This window comes from Oratosquilla oratoria, chromosome 16, assembly GCF_046742065.1.
Source record: "Oratosquilla oratoria isolate Oo_2021 chromosome 16, ASM4674206v1, whole genome shotgun sequence".
Lineage (NCBI taxonomy): Eukaryota > Metazoa > Arthropoda > Malacostraca > Stomatopoda > Squillidae > Oratosquilla > Oratosquilla oratoria.
This window is the reverse complement of record NC_134792.1, coordinates 14,470,569-14,484,807: the sequence shown is the minus strand read 5'-3', so window position 1 is coordinate 14,484,807 and position 14,239 is coordinate 14,470,569. Positions and strand designations below refer to the sequence as shown.

Sequence of the window (14,239 nt, the reverse complement as noted above, 5' to 3'; positions counted from 1 at the left end):
TTCTTTTTAATTGTTCTTAATTATTCTTTAATGTATGGTACATAGCAAAAAAAAAATGTATGAATTTGCAATGTTTATTTTTAATTTCGCTATTTACAGTAGTATTTCTTTGTTTGTTCTTTAATGCATAAATAAATACAGTAAATGTAAGAATCTAAAGCTTGATGCATAAATAAAATCTCAATGAAGTGATAACCATTAGTTTCATTTATGTCTTTAGTTTATATGTTTATGCTATGCGATCAGCTGTATGGTCGTTCTACCTTACAAATTGACGATAGCCTTCATCATGTTTTGGTTTTCATAAAAACAAAACAAATAAATCTGACTTACTGTGTACAGTGTTTGCACATTATGAAGGTAAAGTAAAACAAAATGATGATGATGATATGATATGGCTTAACGTCACACACTCCCCCCCTATTGGAAGGCTGGGACGGTGCCCCTCACAGAAGGCTTTGTAGTGTGGAATTTAATGAACCATGCCCTTGGTTCAACTTCGCCAGTGGCAGGATTCGAACTGCCCTCACCTCGACCTTCGCCGCAAGTAACGACACCCTAACTTGCTCAGCCAGCGAGCTTCCTCTTAAACAAAATAGCCTAGGTAATAACAACCGATATCTGTATAAGTAATTCTATTAGTCTTTCGTTTGTTTACTAGGCTATGCTAGCCTAGGGGCTATAGGCCATCTGTTAAGTTGGACAATTGGCATAGTCGGACACCCTTCCCCCCATGTAGTCCAACTTAACGAGGGTCTACTGTATACATACCTGTTGCATACTACACATTGGTTACATTGATAAGGCCTAGATTAGAGTATGCAGCGACATTGTGGTCCCCCAGTACCAAAAAGAATATAAAGAAAATAGAAAGAATCCAAAGAGCAGCTACAAAAATGGCACCTGCACTTGCAAACCTATCATACGAAGAGAGATTGGCTAAACTGGAGTTACCGACACTGGAGCAAAGAAGAGAGAGAGGTGACCTATTGACCATCTACAGAATCATGAAAGGCACAGAGGTACTCGATAGTGAGAACTTACTTAACTGGGACAAAAGAAACACAAGAGGACATGGAAAGAAAATAAAAAAACATAGCTATAGAAGAGAACTGAAGAAAAACAGTTTTCCTCATAGAGTTTTGGACACTTGGAACAAACTGGACAATGAAATAGTATGCGCAAAAACCATTCATGAGTTTAAAAACAAACTAGACACTGCAAGATACAAAGGCGGGACAACACGAGCATAGCTCCCCTTCCCGCAAAATACAACTAGGTAAATACAACTAGGTAAATACAAACATCTATAATAAAGCACTATCCATACCACACAAATCCAAAGCAAAATTTATATAAAAATTATTCCCATAACAACTGATGCATAGTATCATGACTACAAATATAACTTTATATCCCTTATACACTAAGAATGATGTGCCAAATATTTCTGTCACATATCTATATAAATTCTCGAGAGTACTTTTTTCTGATTCATTACCTTCTAAGTTCATATAAAATGTGATTAGAGTTTTGCCTTCACTTTCTCTTTGTTTTTATTAGATGTTCCTCTAATTTGTTTTTCCATAATGTCCCATTGTTCTACTGTAACCTGTAACAATGGGTTGAACTCTCCAGCCATAAAGACGTAACTACCACCATCTAGGGCAACTGTCTGTAAAAGAGCAACAATATCTTTTGTGAGCATGAAAACATTACTTATCCCCTACATTGATATATATGCAGAATTTACATACATCTGACAATACATTATCTTTCAATAAAACATTCACACCCAGATCACAAAGCATGCTCTTCTAGACAGGCCACTAAACTCAATACTCTGCCAGACTCCAGACCAGTGTCAGCTACACATCCTTCTCAAAGAGAAGCAAGAACCACACTAGCATACTAGCATGCTTGAATTCAGGATACCATCCAACTCTAAGACAGTGCCTGCACAGAATAGGCTTGGCCACAAAATCTAACCACCTATGATGCAACTTTCACACAGAGGGTAATGAACACCTTATCCTACACTACCCTACACTATCCATAAATAATAAAACATCTCTTCCTTGAATGACCTATGAGGCAACAGATTGTTTGATCCATTTTTACTGCACTACCCACATACTGGTAGTGCATTTATGGTGAAATCAGAAGCATCCTCATCTCACATTTAGTTGTGGGTTTGAATGCCTTAGCTCGCTTTTTCATAAACTTCTGCCTGGCCAGGTCTTCTATTTTTCTTGAAATTCATTATAATGTCCCAAGTTCACACTATCTCTTTCCTCTTCCAATCCTTGCTTGTTCATAACTCCTCTGTTTCCCGTTTTCAGTCTTGCCAATTCGCTTATTTGCCAATTCGTAACCAATTCGCTTCGTGTCATCAACATTTGTATGTCTCGATATGTTTTGACTCCAATATTTATTTTCATTTTATTACCCTTTTTCCTCCATAATACATATCACAAATATGCATATATTTATTTATAATCTTAACACATTCCCCCATTTTTTTTTCATATATAATAAAAACATTTCCAATCTTATTGTATCATTTCTGGTTTGCTGATCTCATTCCTCAGCTATACCGATGATGCACCTTTCTTAGGCAGTCTGCCAACTGTTTCGTGGTTTCTACCCGCTTCACCAATTCAATTTCCCCTCTATCCATCATGTCTCGCAGAACTGCCAAATTGATTCTCAGACTTCTGTCTCCCCCGAGTGTAGTGGATTTTAAATTATCAACCAAGGACTTATTATCAACAAGGCATGTCACAGGGATATCACGTTGGGTGCCTAAAATAGTCTTCGGCAATCCTGCTAGATAGATTCCATTTTCTGCAGCATCAAGCAAACTTAGAGTCTCTGCCGCCAAGGTGGACTTCACCACTCTTCTCACCTTTTTTGATTTCCAGGCGATGGAACAACTATTACCATCACGATCTCTCAAAAATATTATGTCTCCACCTTGAGACCCATGATCTGTCAAATTTGCAAATGTATACAGGTAGTCGTCGACTTACGATCGAGTTCGGTTCCGACATACAGGTCATATGTCGATCTGGACGCAAGTCGGTCTTTATATATATATACAGTATATATTACCCTTTAAATATTTGTATTACTGTATATATATATATATATATATATTGTATATTATAGTTAGCATATTGAAATAATCTTAGCACCTTTGAACTATGTTGTACAGTATTTTTTAACCTTTTTGTAGCTTTATCTGATTTTCTTTGGGAAACGTAGCCTAGGCCTAAGCATACTGAATAAAATCCTATGATCTTTAACCTATGATATTTAATACTGTATTTTTTAACTTTAATATTATTTTACCATCAGCCTTTCTTTAGGAAAGGTATACATACTGAATAAAATCTTATTATCTTTGAGCTACGTTGTTTAATATTCATTAACTTTTTTTTTTTTATAATTTTCGTTAGGAAACATAACCAAGGCCTATGCATACTGAATAAAGTCCTGTCATCTTTGACCTACTAATACTTTTTATTGGTTACATTAAAATCATTGTAAGGCAAAATTAGGAATTTTTTTATTTCAAAACACATTCATTTCGTTTACGTACTGTACCGAAAATATTGTTATCGACAACAGACTAGGCATAAACAAAGTTTACTGTTACATTCTATTAATCGCAAAACATAAAAATACAAAATGCTGAACTGAACATATTGTTATCGAAAACAGACTAGGCATAAGAAAGTTTTACTGTTACATTTTATTAATTGCAAAACATATAAAAATAAAAAATGCAAGGCAAAATTAAGAATTTTTTAATTTCAAAACACATTCTTTTCGCTTACGTACTGTACCGAACATATTGTTATCGACAACAAACTAGCCTGGGCATAAAAAAAAAAGTTTTATTGTTACATTTTGTTAATTGCAAAACATATAGAAATACAAAATGCAATGCAAAATTAGGAATCATTTTACTTCAAAGTAAAAAATTGAAGGAATATTTAGCTGGCTGGGATGCTGACGGTGTCGGTAGCCTGCCAAAACTATCGTACTCGCGTCTCGCGGCGTGTGGAGTAATTGTTCTGCGCTGCCAGGCATAACATTACAGTTCTATTACTCGATTAAATGTTAAATATTATTGCACTATCTCGTGGTCGTAAAGTCGATCAGTCGTAAGTCGCATAGGTCGTAAGTCGACGACTACCTGTATATACATATATATATATATATATATATATATGTATGTATGTATATATATGGATCGTAAGAGGCGAGAAGAAAGGGACGGGGATTGGGACTAGGCATCCTTCTCCTTGTAGCCCCACAGGGGACATTCCTAAGAAAAGTAAAAGCATAAGAGGGTCTAGGAGTTTTCCGACCAGCACCCTAAGGTTTGGGTCTTTTAATGTGCGTGGATGTGGTACAGATGAGAGTAAAAGGGAAGAGATAGGTAGTATGTTTGTGAGAAGAAAGATGGATGTGTTGGCTTTGAGTGAAACTAAGTTGAAAGGGGAGGGCGAGTGTAAGTGGGAGGTTATCAGGAGTGAAGAGAGGGCGAGGGAGGGAAGGGGTGGCTATACTAGTAAGTGAAGAGATGGGTAAACGTGTAGTGGAGTGGAAGGAGGTTTCCTCAAGGATAATGTGGATGAAGGTGAAACTGGGAAAGGAGATGTGGGTTTTTGTAAGTGCATATGGGCCTGGCGGTGAGAAGAGTGTAGAAGAAAGGGAGGCTTCTTGGATAGATTTAAATGAGTGCATAGAGGATTTAGGGAGAAATGTCAATGTAATAGTACTGGGAGACCTTAATGCTACAGTAGGAAATGGTCCAATTGATGGAGTGGTTGGGAAATGTGGAGTTCCAGGAAAGAATCATAGTGGAGAGTTGATGGTGGAAATGTGTCTAGAAAGAGAGTTGATGATAGCAAATACAGTGTTTCGGAAGAAAGTCAAGCATAAGTACACATGGGAGAGGGTGGTGGATGGAAGGATGGTAGATAGAGCATTAATGGATTATGTAGTGGTAAATAGGATTATGATAGGAAGAGTTAAGGATGTACATGTGCTAAGAGGAGAGGGTGGGGGAATATCAGATCATTTTTTGGTGGAGGGTAAGTTGAGAGTGGAGGATAGATGGGGAAAGAGGAAAGGGACAAAAGGTAGGGAGGTGCTTAGAGTGAACTCTTTAAAGGAAAAGGAGAAGTACAAGAAGAAGCTGAAGGAGGAGTGGGAGGGAGTGAAGGATAGAGTAGAGCTAGGTGTGGAGGAGGAATGGGGATGGTTCAAGGAGGGAGTCACAAAGTGTGCAAAGATGGTGTGTGGAACAAGGACAGGAGGAAATAGAAGGAAGGGTAGTGAATGGTGGGAGGAGGAAACAAAGAAGGTTGTAGAAGAGAAGAAGCAAGCTTTCACAGATTGGTTACAAAATAGGACGAGGGAGTCATATGAGAGGTGAAAAGAAAAGAGAAGTAAAGCAAAAGGTAAAGGAGGCAAAGAGGAGAGCAGATGTGAAATGGGGTAAGAGTATGACAAAAAAATTTGAAAGTAATAAAAAGATGTTTTGGTATTGTATTCTAAGCTTGTTAGCATTATGCTCCTTGTAGATTCAGATAAATGCGTAGTTAGAATTTCTGTATGTGTGTATGTACATGCATGTCAGCGTGAATGTTCGAGAACTTACTAATTGCCACTGGTACCTATTAAGTAATTATCAATATATTTGTGATGCAAAAGTTGAATGAATGGGATATAGATCATTATTTCTATCAAATTAAGTTATTGTATAACTGAATATGTATGAATGTAAATTTCTGTGCACGAGTGAATAATCAAAATAATTGTAGAAAATAAATCATTAACAACTGTTTCGGAGCACGCTACCCAAGCCTAGTCACGCACGCAGTAGTCATGAGTGAGCTGCGAGTGTGTTGAGGTCATCGAAGCTTGTGATAGTGAGTGAAGACGTAGATTGTACATTCCACGTACAATTACAATAGAAGATTACCTGCCGTGTTTTACTCCACCTTAATTATTGACCATACAATAAATGGTGGCAACAAGGGATATGAACTCAAAACTTTTATTACGAAAGACCAGTGCATTCTCGCCCGCCCATACCCACCCACGGCATCTACGGCATCTACGTGCATTGCAACCTTCTGCCAAGAACCTGCATTGTCTACAACAGTGTGCAGACCTATGTGACCCCTATTACAGTGCAAACTTCTGTGACCGATTCCTGCAATTCCACATACCCTACATACGTGCTACAGTGCTCTAAGGTCACCTCACCAAGCTACCTCCACCCATGTTCATCTCTACCCAATCTACCAGCGTCTTCGCATTTCCCGTCTTCCACTCTCATCCTCACCCTCCAAGCTCGCCCCCTAAGCCAACTGTCAATCACTTGTACGGTTGAGCTCACAAACAGGAACTCCCTGTCAATCATACGCGTGGGTCAGCCCAAAATCCCCCACAAACGCGTACTTCAAGTCATCTTCCACCCATCTCATACTCTCCAGTGGACTACGACAGCATCCGGTCTCTTCTCCACTTCCCAAGTGGACTTCCGGCCCACGAGCGTTGAAATCCTTTCCGCTCCAGCATCATCACATCAAACGAGGTCACTGTGCGTGACGTGACTTCCACCACCTCCTCCACTACCACCTCCTCTCCAGGGTCCTGCTCGCATGCATTGTACGCAACCACCTCCATTCGCTCTCCGTTCCTCACAACGGGGGCCGCCGACTACATCCTCCCGTGACCTCCACTGCAACCCCAACCACTTCTGCCTTCTGCTCTCCACCTCCACGGCACCCTCCCGACGTCGTCTCCATTACACGACGAATCCAGTCGGTTTAGTGAGCCCCTCCTTCATAAGTGACATTCTTGAACTTTTTAATTTATATTCGTGTGTTCAAGTGAAGTAATATATTAATTCATAACATTACAGTCATCTTGTGTGAATTTACAGGCAGTAGTATATTGCTTTTACAGACATTCAAGTGATACAGTTTTGTGTTGTTTTTACTTCATAACTATTACTATCTGCATTTTATATATATGCCAAATGATTCCAAATATTTTTCTTCATAATTCATTATAAGTCCTATAATTTTTCTTTGCATTGTGTATATTTACCTATACTTCTGTGTGCCTTTACTAAAATCTTCCACTGTTTACAGCAAAATCCACTTCTCTTCCATTCCACCTGTGTGTTTCGATCCCTCTGTGTCTTCTCTCTACATCTTAAGACGTCTTCTACTATTTCTAAGGTAAGTGGACAACCTTTTGGCAGTGTGTAAATCCCATATGACAGACTTTCCTCACGATCCTTTTCGTAACCCCTCCCTCAATATTCTACCTACATCCACGGAATCAACACCTTCACCTCCTCCCTCCCCAGAATTATTATCTCTACTCAGTGTGTCACTAAACGACCTTCCACCCCTACCTCCTTCTCCGTTCCCATCCCCAAGTTTGAGCCCTACCAACATGGCTTCTTCCTCAACCCAACAACCCCGTCAACTCATGACTATTGTACACGACATGGTAGACGTACCCAAATTCACAGGATCCAATATTCCCTTCCATTCATTCCTTAACAATGTCAAAGCGGCTATAAATCGTAGAAAGTGCACTACCGATGATGAAAAACTTGGTGTTCTACGCAGCTTTGTTGATCTGGATTCCATAGCCGGAGACGGATGAGTTTCAGGAATGTACTAATTATTCCGCTTATATTGACTTAATTAAGTCTCACTTTGGCCAACACACTACCCTTGGTGTTCTCACTCCCCTATATGACCTTGCCTTACAAATCAACTCTCCCCCTTATGTCAGAAAAGAAAAAGCTGCAAGACTTGCATCAGATCTTAAGGCCCGTCTAAAATCCACACTAGAATCTTCCAACTGGGTTGATGCAGATGGAAAAATCTCCCTTAACCAGGTTGCGTCCCTCTTTGCTTACTTTCGCTTTCTTTCTCTTCTCCATCCAGACACCTTAAACAAAACTAAATCTATACAATTCACTCCAACTATGACCATCTCAACTTTGTCTCATCAGATCCAAGAGTCACCAAAGACACTGACAGACATTGTTGCCCAGCCAGCCCCTATCCCCAAGCCTACTTTATCAGTTGCACATGTGTCCCGATCTGCCTCTCGGCATAGATCCACCTTCCGTCCCAGATCTATTTCTCGCCCTAGACAAAGATCCTTCTCACGTCCCCCGGTTATTTGCTACCATTGCAAAACCCCTGGCCACTATGCTAACAGGTGTGCTATTCGTCTCTCCACTCCTCCCGATAAAGATTGTTTCCACACAGCTGCAGAATGTCGTGTTTTGAACTCCAACCCCTCTCAACAGACTTTCTCTTCCCGTCGGAGTTCCCCTTCTTCTCCTAAATAACTATCTCCTTCTCTTTCTCTCAGGACACCCCCTCCTAGCATGCATATCCCATCCCCCACCACCCACCCTTCCCATTTGTACTCTTTCTAACTCTAACACATGGTCCAATGCTATTTCCATTCCTGCTACTGTTCATACCATTCCTATATCTCTCTTCATAAATACTGGTTCTCCTGTAAATATTATAACTTCTTCCACCTTCCACAAACTCCGCCTTTCTTATAAGCCTGTTACAATCTTGGAACCTTCCGATCTCCAACTTACTAACGTAGATGGTGTTCCATTTCCAGTTTTAGGTAAGATCCATCTTCCTATAATTCTTCATCCGCACAGTCAAGAGATTCATATCCCTCTTTACGTGGCTGATGTACAGTTTCCTGCAGATGTCCTTCTGGGACTAGACACTATGCAGCAATATGGAATTAGCGTCTTTCCCCAACGTCATGGCATTGCTTATGGTCGTCACTTTATTCCAGCCCTACATTTGGCGACTACTTGTCACCCACCTTCTGCACTTCCCGCTTCTGCAAATTCCCCCTCCCACAGCATGCCAACTGTGTCAGTGCCCACTATTGTTGCTCCTCCTACCCCCCTCTACCCAGAGTCAGAAAACTCAAACAGAGAGTACTTCCTCCCTTTCTCCTCTAGCTCCCACGTCCCAGGATACTGTACAACCATAATCTGAACCTTCTCTTCAGAATTCACTTCCTCCTTCTAGTGAACCTACCTTGCTCAAAGTTCCCACCCGTACAAAGCGTTTGCGTTCTTCTCGCATGCCTAAATCAAGGAAAAGGAATACCAAATGTCCTTCCCCTTCTACAGAATTCTCTCCAACAGAAATCCAGATTTCTCCTTCCTTGGATGATTTAATAATTACCTCCTCCCCTGTCTCCGATGTGCTTTCCACACTGTGTCGTACTACTCATGCAGTGTTAACAAGAACCGTGACTCTTCCACCACATGAGTATTTCAAAGTGCAGCTTCGCATTTTCCGAGCTCCAGAATGTGATGTTCTCTGTATGCCAGAATCCACAAGTGTTAAAGGCATATCACTAATTTCAGCCTTATGCACTACCTCCAAGAAAGGTCATACTTCTTTTCTAGTTGCCAATGACACTCATGCTCCCCTCCACCTCAAACTTGGTACTAACTTATGTGATTTTCTTGTGTATCCTTCAAGAGTAAAAGTCATTGATGACCAAAATTCTTCCTTGCCAGTTTGTACCATTAACTCCGTTGTGCGTCATGCACAGGTTTCTATTGAAGCATCTCACTTCAAACCCCTTGACTTCCCCGATGCTCAATAGGATTTAATTTCCTTATGCAATGCCTTTCGCCATGTCATTGCTTTGCCAGGAGAATCCCTAGGTTCTACGGACCTCATTCACCACCACATTCCCCTTCGTGATGGCTCTAAACCTTGCTACATTCCGGCTTATAGACTGCCGCACAGTAAGCATAAGATTGTGGACAAGCTCATTGCAGACATGCTTGCCCAGGATATCATAGAACAGTCCATTTCCGAGTGGAACTTTCCCCTATTTGTTGTTCCCAAACCAGATGGTACATTCTGCCCTGTTGTTGATTTTAAAGAGCTTAACAAAATCACTGTCCCTGAAAGGACGCCCATTCCCATTCTCCAGGAAATCTTACATTCTGTTGGTCAGAATAACACTGTCTTTTCAACTTTAGACCTAATGTCAGGATATTTTCAAATTCCTCTTGCTCCGGAAAGCAGACCTCTAACAGCCTTCTCTACCCCTTCTGGTCATTTCCAATTCAAACGTTAGGCTATGGGTCTCACCTCTGCTCCTTCTGTCTTCACACGACTTATGTACACCGTACTTGATGGCTTAATTGGTGAAAATGTCTTCATGTATTTGGATGACATAATCATAGCTTCCAAATCCTTACCCAACCACATTCACACCCTTCAACAAGTCTTTTCTCGTCTTGCAGATGCCAAGCTAAAACTCAAACTCAACAAATGCTCCTTTCTTAAGAAGGAAATTCGTTTTCTTGGACACGTACTAACTTCTGATGGCATTCTTACTGTTCCTGATAAAGTCAAAGCTGTTGCTGACTTCCCTCGTCCAACGGACCTTGAGCACCTTCGCTCCTTCCTTGGTCTTTCAGGTTATTACCGTAGGTATAATGAGTGATGAGTGAGGAGAATGGAGGAGAAATAAGGAAGGATGAGGTGAAGGCAGTTGTAAAGATGATGAAAGCAGGTAAGGCACCTGGTCTGGATGGATGCCATGCAGAATGTCTGAAAAAGGGAGGTTCAGTGATGGTGGACTGGTTGGTGAGGTTATTTAATGTTTGCTGGAGAGAGGGTAGAGTACCGGAGGACTGGAGAAGTGCCTGTATAGTTCCTCTTTACAAGGGAAAAGGGGACAAGTGTGAATGTAGTAGTTTCAGAGGGATTAGCCTGTTGAGTGTAGTAGGGAAGGCTTATGGGAGGATCTTAATTGAGAGGATTAGGAGAGGAACAGAAGGAGTAATTGGTGAGGAACAGTGTGGATTTAGGACGGGTAGAGGTTGTGTAGATCATATCTTTGTGGTAAGACAGATATGTGAGAAAGCTATAGGAAAGGGGAAGGATGTTTTTTGGGCTTTTATGGATCTGGAAAAGGCTTATGATAGGGTAGACAGAAAGGCACTGTGGGAGGTTATGCAGATTTATGGGATAGGAGGAAAGCTTTTGGGAGCTGTCAAGAGTTTTTATGAGAGTAGTAGAGCATGTGTTAGGATTAGAAATGGAGAGAGTGAGTGGTTTGAAGTAAAGGTGGGACTTCGTCAAGGATGCGTTATGTCGCCCTGGCTGTTCAACTTATACATGGATGGGGTGGTGCGAGAGGTGAATGCTAGGGTAGTGAGTCAGGGATTGGAGATGGTTAAGGAAAATGGAGAAAAGTGGGAGGTGAGCCAGCTGTTGTTTGCGGACGACACTGCGCTTGTGGCAGGGTCAGAGGAGGGATTGAGGAAGCTGGTGGCAGAGTTTGGGAGAGTATGTGATAGAAGAAAGCTAAAGATAAATGTGGGTAAAAGTAAGGTGATGAGATGTACAAGGGGTGAAAGTGGCAGTAGACTGGAAGTGAACATTAAGGGAGAGCGACTGGAGGAAGTGGATAGTTTTAGATACTTGGGTGCAAGTGTAGCAGGAAAAGGTGGAGTGAAGGTGGAGGTAGAATGTAGATTGAGAGAAGCGAGTAAATGCCTTGGTGGTTTAAAGAGTGTAATGAGGAATAGACATTTGGGAATGGATGCGAAGAGGAGACTGTATGAAGGAGTGATTGTGCCAACAGCACTGTATGGGGCAGAAACGTGGAACATAAGAGAAGAAGAGAGAAGGAGTTTGAATGTGTTTGAGATGAGGTGTCTGAGAAGTATGGTGGGGGTTACTAGGCTGGATAGAGTGAGAAATGAGGAGGTGAGGAGGAGAACAGGGGTGAAAAAGGAGCTGGGAGATAGGGTTGATGAAAGAATATTAGGATGGTTTGGACACATGGAAAGAATGAGTGAAGAAAGACTAGTAAAAGAGGTATGGAAGGCAGATGTGGAGGGAGTGAACATGAGGGGACGTCCTAGGATGAGGTGGATGGATGGGGTGAAGGGGGCTTTGGGGAAGAGGGGAATGTCTGTTGAGGAAGGAAGGGAGAGGACGGAAGACAGAGGTGAGTGGAGAATGGTTGTATATGGATGATGTTGTGACTGCATGAGGAGGAATGGGCGGGGGGGGGGGGTAGTATGTGTGAGTAAATTTTGATGCAGCCCGAAGGGATTTCTCCCCGTCCTCGCCTTATATGCAAAGGGGGACGGAGAGGGGGGTCGCCGATTAAATGAAGCGGCCTTGCTGTGGATGTACTGTATCTTGCGACACTGCTTCTGACCCAGGGCGGTGGGCAGGGTGCAGGGATGACCCGTCATCCAGGAGGTGCTCAGATGAGAGGGAGGGTGGGAGGGGTGTGGAGTGTATTTAGGGATGAAATGGGTGGGAGTGTTTTTATGCCTTTCCCTTTTTGGCTACCTCCCTTGGAAGGGGGAAAAAGCCTTGGTATATGTATGTATGTATGTACATCCACAATTATTAAAAAATTGCAATCCCTCTTACTTCACTGCTAAAGAAAGATGTACCTTTCCACTGGTCGTCTGCCCAGGAACAAGCCTTTGCAGACTTAAAGAATGCCCTTACCACTGCTCCTGTCTTAGCTTTCCCTACACCGATGCCTCATTCCAAGGTCTTTGTGCTGTCCTCATGCAAGAACAAGACACACACCTTCGCCCTATTGCCCTTACCAGCAGACTCCTTAACAAAGCTGAATGTAACTATTCTGTCACAGAAATTGAGGCTCTTGCTGTAATATATGCTCTTCGACATTTTAGGGAAATCATTCTAGGCTATCCTGTCACAGTCCATACAGACCACCAGGCACTTCTTCAACTTTTCAAAGACAAGAACTTGTCCGGGAAACTTGCTCGCTGGTTCTTGACTATTCAAGAATTCAATCCCACCTTCTTATATGTGCGTGGATCAGCAAACCATGTTGCAGACGCACTTTCTAGAAATGTTGCTGCTATCAATTCCCTCCCTCAGCCAGTCACTCTTACTCATGCACGCATACAAGCAGCTCAAAGATCCGACCCAATGTGGATATGTGTGATATTTTCTCTCGAGTCAGGAGATACATCTGATCTTACAGATTTCCCTACCTCCTTGGACCACTTCAGACTTGATGATGATGTTCTTTATCATGAAGCCACACTTTCCAACAAGCATGAACCAAACAGACTTGCACAACAACTCGTAGTTCCTTCTGACTTAGTACCTGAAATTCTGTTCCTTTTACATGATTCTCCACTTGCTGCACATCCAGGTAAAGACAACTGCTTAATCACAGGCTAGACTTCAGTACTTTTGGCTTACCATGAGAAAGGATATCCATAACCACATTGACGCCTGTCATTCTTGTGCTAGCCATAAAGGTCATATTCAGAGTAAAGTTCCCGTATTGACATACCCAATCCCTAGCAAACCCTTTGATATGGTTGCAATTGACCTTCTCAAATTACCAATCACTTCTAGAGGAAACCAGTACCTGTTTGTGTGTATGGACCATTTTTCCAGATTCTGCATACTTGAACCTATCCCAGACAAGACTGCGACAACAACTGCAAAGACGTTCATTGACAAAGTTATTTGTCCCTTCACTACTCCCAAAGTGGTTCTCTCTGACAATGGCACGGAATTCAACGATGAGATTCTTTCAAATTTTGCAAATCCTTTCAAATAACAAAATGTAAGATTGTTGCATACCACCCCAGTTCAAATGGCCTTGTTGAACACCAAAACAGAAAGATTCTCAATGTTCTCCGACACCTCGCTTCTGACCTCCATCTCTCCTGGGATCACCATGTCCCTATGATTCAGTCTTGCCTTAACAGTGCCATCAATAGGTCTATATCAGAGTCGCCTCACTTTGTCATCTTTGGTTCCGACAAGCGACTCCCATATGACCTTCTTGCTTCAGAAATAGGTCCCATTTACAACCTTGATGATTTTGTAAAGGTTTCACTTTCAAATTTCAGCTCTTTCTTCAAGAGAATACTCAGTCTCTTTCTCTCGCTAAAAACGAGATGGCCCGTTTTCACAATAAAAATGCGAGAGAATCTAACATTGCAATAGGTGACATCGTATATGCCCAGAACCATTCTCCATCTTCCAAGCTTTCACCAAAATTCCTTGGTCCCTTCCGTGTCCTCGCACTAGAACCTACAAAGTCAAAGTAAAACACTCACATTCAGACACAGAATCCATCATGCACCTGGACA

General features: G+C 41.7%; 1 protein-coding gene across 2 annotated transcripts in view; it reads right to left on the bottom strand.

Moving 5' to 3' along the window:
* The window catches only part of LOC143033839 (2,4-dienoyl-CoA reductase [(3E)-enoyl-CoA-producing], mitochondrial-like), a 128,632-nt gene that overhangs the window by 37,141 nt on the left and 77,252 nt on the right, over window positions 1-14,239 (bottom strand). The window contains exon 6 of one of the 2 annotated variants that reach the window (XM_076199387.1): window positions 1,502-1,675. The exons of the other annotated variant lie outside the window; for it this stretch is intronic. Within the exon in view, the coding sequence (XP_076055502.1) occupies window positions 1,526-1,675 (150 nt within the window). The 3' untranslated portion in view covers window positions 1,502-1,525. The remainder of the gene's footprint in view (window positions 1-1,501; window positions 1,676-14,239) is intronic. 2 annotated transcript variants of the gene reach the window in all.